Source organism: Gossypium hirsutum, chromosome A05 (genome assembly GCF_007990345.1).
Source record: "Gossypium hirsutum isolate 1008001.06 chromosome A05, Gossypium_hirsutum_v2.1, whole genome shotgun sequence".
Taxonomy (NCBI): Eukaryota; Viridiplantae; Streptophyta; class Magnoliopsida; order Malvales; family Malvaceae; genus Gossypium; species Gossypium hirsutum.
In genome coordinates this window covers 88,197,325-88,200,287 of record NC_053428.1, presented here as the reverse complement: position 1 = coordinate 88,200,287, position 2,963 = coordinate 88,197,325, and the positions used below count along the sequence as shown (strand labels likewise).

The 2,963-nt window shown below is 39.4% G+C and overlaps 1 protein-coding gene across 1 annotated transcript; it reads left to right on the top strand.

The window, feature by feature from the left end:
* Positions 1–348: 348 nt before the first annotated feature.
* Positions 349–2,963, top strand: LOC121228965 (uncharacterized). The gene is made up of 5 exons (XM_041112013.1): positions 349–512; positions 630–985; positions 1,343–1,406; positions 2,057–2,252; positions 2,841–2,963. Exons 1-5 carry the CDS (start codon positions 349–351, stop codon positions 2,961–2,963), a joined length of 903 nt encoding a protein of 300 aa, XP_040967947.1.

Below are 2,963 nucleotides of genomic sequence, written 5' to 3'. Positions count from 1 at the left end.
GCCAATGATGACCCTAAAAGAGAGGAGTTCTGGTTAGAAAACTCGATACGGGTATTTGATGAATTGTCATGTACACCCGATGAGTGTTTAATATATGTCATATCCCTATTGAGAGATGTGGCATATCACTAGTAGAAAACGCCGATATCTGTAGTACCACCAGAAAGGGTTACTTGGGAATTATTTCAAGAGGAATTTTGAAAGAAATACATTAGTGAAAGATTCATTAAACAAAAGCGTAAGGAATTCTTAGAATTGAAACAAGGTCATATGACAGTTAGTGAATATTAAAGAGAATTCGTCAGACTCAGCAAATATGCTCGGGAGTGCGTACCCTCCGAAGCTAAGATGTGCAAAAGATTTGAAGATGGACTCAATGAGGATATTAAGACATTAGTAGGTATTCTCGAGTTGAAAGAAATTTTGGTACTTGTTGAACGGGCTTGTAAAGCCAAAGACTTGGTTAAAGAAAGGAAGAAGGCCGAGTCTGATGCAAGAGATACAAGAAAGAGGTACATGAGTAAGTCATTACCGTCCCAGTCTAAGAAATCTAGAGAGATGTATTCTCATTCACATATGTCAGGTGGACATTCATACGGGAATCATAAAAAGTAGAATTCGGGCTTTAGATGTCAAACTACGTCTGTGGCAAGCGTGGGTAACGCTAAACCTTCCAAGGCTGAATGTCCGCAATGTGGTATATGTCATTCTGGTAACTGTAGAGTGAGTGAAGGATCATGTTTTAAATGTGGTTCTTTAGACCACTTTATAAAGGATTGTCCCGAGATGATGGAAAGAGAAAGATTTCAGATTCCAAGACCGAGTCACGCAGCTTCTACGGGAAGATCCTTGAGAAATGCTGGGAATGGGTCTGGTAGTAAGAATGTGACGCGAGACACATCAGTGAGGTCCGAAGCTTTTACTCTGGCTAGAGCCTATGCAATACGTGCACGCAAAGACATAACTTCTCCTGATGTGATCACTGGTAAATTTTCTCTCTATGATACTAATGTTATTATTTTGATAGACCCTGGCTCCACTCATTCGTATGTGTGTATGAAATGGGCATCTACTATCAATATACCTATCAAGTCTACAGAATTCGTAATTAAGGTATCTAACCCGTTACGAAAGCATGTGATAGTTGATAAAGTACGTAAGAAATGTCCTTTGATGGTTAGAGATCATTGTTTTTCGGTCGACTTGATGTTGTTTCCGTTTGACGAATTTGATGTCATATTAGGTATGGATTGGTTGACACTACATGAGGCTATAGTGAATTGTAGACAAAAAGTTATGGAACTGAAATGTGAAAATGGTGAAATTCTTTGGGTTGAATCAGATTATGCAGATAAGTTGCCAATGAAGATTTCTTCAATGATTGCTCAGAGATACTTGAGAAAGGGGTATGAAGCTTATTTGGCATATATATTGAATACAAAAGAATCCGAATTAAAAATCGAATCAGTGCCGATTGTGTGCGAGTATGCGAATGTATTTTCGGAGGAATTGCCGGGTTTACCTCCAGTTAGAGAAGTTGAATTCAGTATTGAGCTAATGCCAGGGACGACACCCATCTCTATTGCCCCATATAGGATGGCCCCGACTGAACTGAAGGAATTGAAATCACAGTTGCAAGAGTTGACCGACAAGGGTTTTGCGAGACCAAGCTTTTTGTCGTAGGGTGCTCCCGTACTGTTCGTGAAAAAGAAGAAGGGCTCTATAAGATTATGCATTGATTACCGGTAACTCAATAAGGTGACATCAAAAATAAGTTCCTCTTCCAAGGATTGATGACTTGTTTGATCAGCTGAAGGGAGCGACGTGATTCTCTAAGATAGACTTGAGGTCCGGATACTACTAGTTACGAGTGAAAGAGTCTGATGTGCCTAAGACTGCTTTTAGAACGAGGTATGGCCACTATGAGTTTCTAGTTATGCCATTTGGACTAACGAATGCTCCTCCCATGTTTATGGATTTAATGAACCGAATTTTTCGAGCCATAGTTAGATAAGTTTGTTGTGGTGTTTATCGATGATATTCTGATTTATTCTAGAGATGAAGTAGAGCATTCCGAGCACTTGAGGACTATTTTGCAGACTCTGAGGGATAAACAGTTATATACCAAGTTTAGTAAAAGTGAATTTTGGCTTCGAGAGGTTGGGTTCTTAGGCCATATTGTTTCAGAAGATGGTATACGAGTTGATCCCAATAAGATTTCTGCTATTATAGAATGGAAACTGCCAAGGAATGTAACTGAAGTTAGGAGCTTGTTGGCTTTAGCTGGTTATTATAGATGGTTCGTGAAAGGATTTTCGATGATAGCCACCCCAATGACTAGGTTGTTGCAAAAGGATGTTAAGTTCGAATGGACAGAGAAGTACCAACAGAGCTTTGAGAAACTAAAAGTGTTGTTAACCGAGGCACCAGTGTTAGTACAACCGGAATCAGGGAAAGAATTTGTGATTTATAGTGATGCATCCTTGAATGGATTAGGTTGTGTCCTTATGCAAGATGGTAAGGTAGTAGCTTATGCTTCGAGGCAACTGAAGCCCCATAAGAAGAACTATCTTACGCAGGATTTAGAATTAGCTGCTATTGTATTTGCTTTGAAGATTTGGCGGGATTATCTATTCGGGGAGAAATGTCATGTCTATTCAGACCATAAAAGTCTTAAATATCTAATGACTAAAAAAGACTTGAACTTGAGGCAATGAAGGTGGCTTGAATTGTTAAAAGATTATGAGCTTGTGATAGATTATCACCCCGAAAAGGCAAATGTGGTTGCCGATGCTTTGAGCAAAAAGTTTTTATTTGCTATGAGAGCTGGGAACGCACAGCTAGCCCTATCTCATGATGGTGCTATTCTAGCAGAGTTAAAAGCTAGACCGACTTTTCTTCAACGGATTTGTAATGCTCAGAAAGCCAATAAAGAGTTGCAAGCTAAGAAAGCTCAGTGTTAG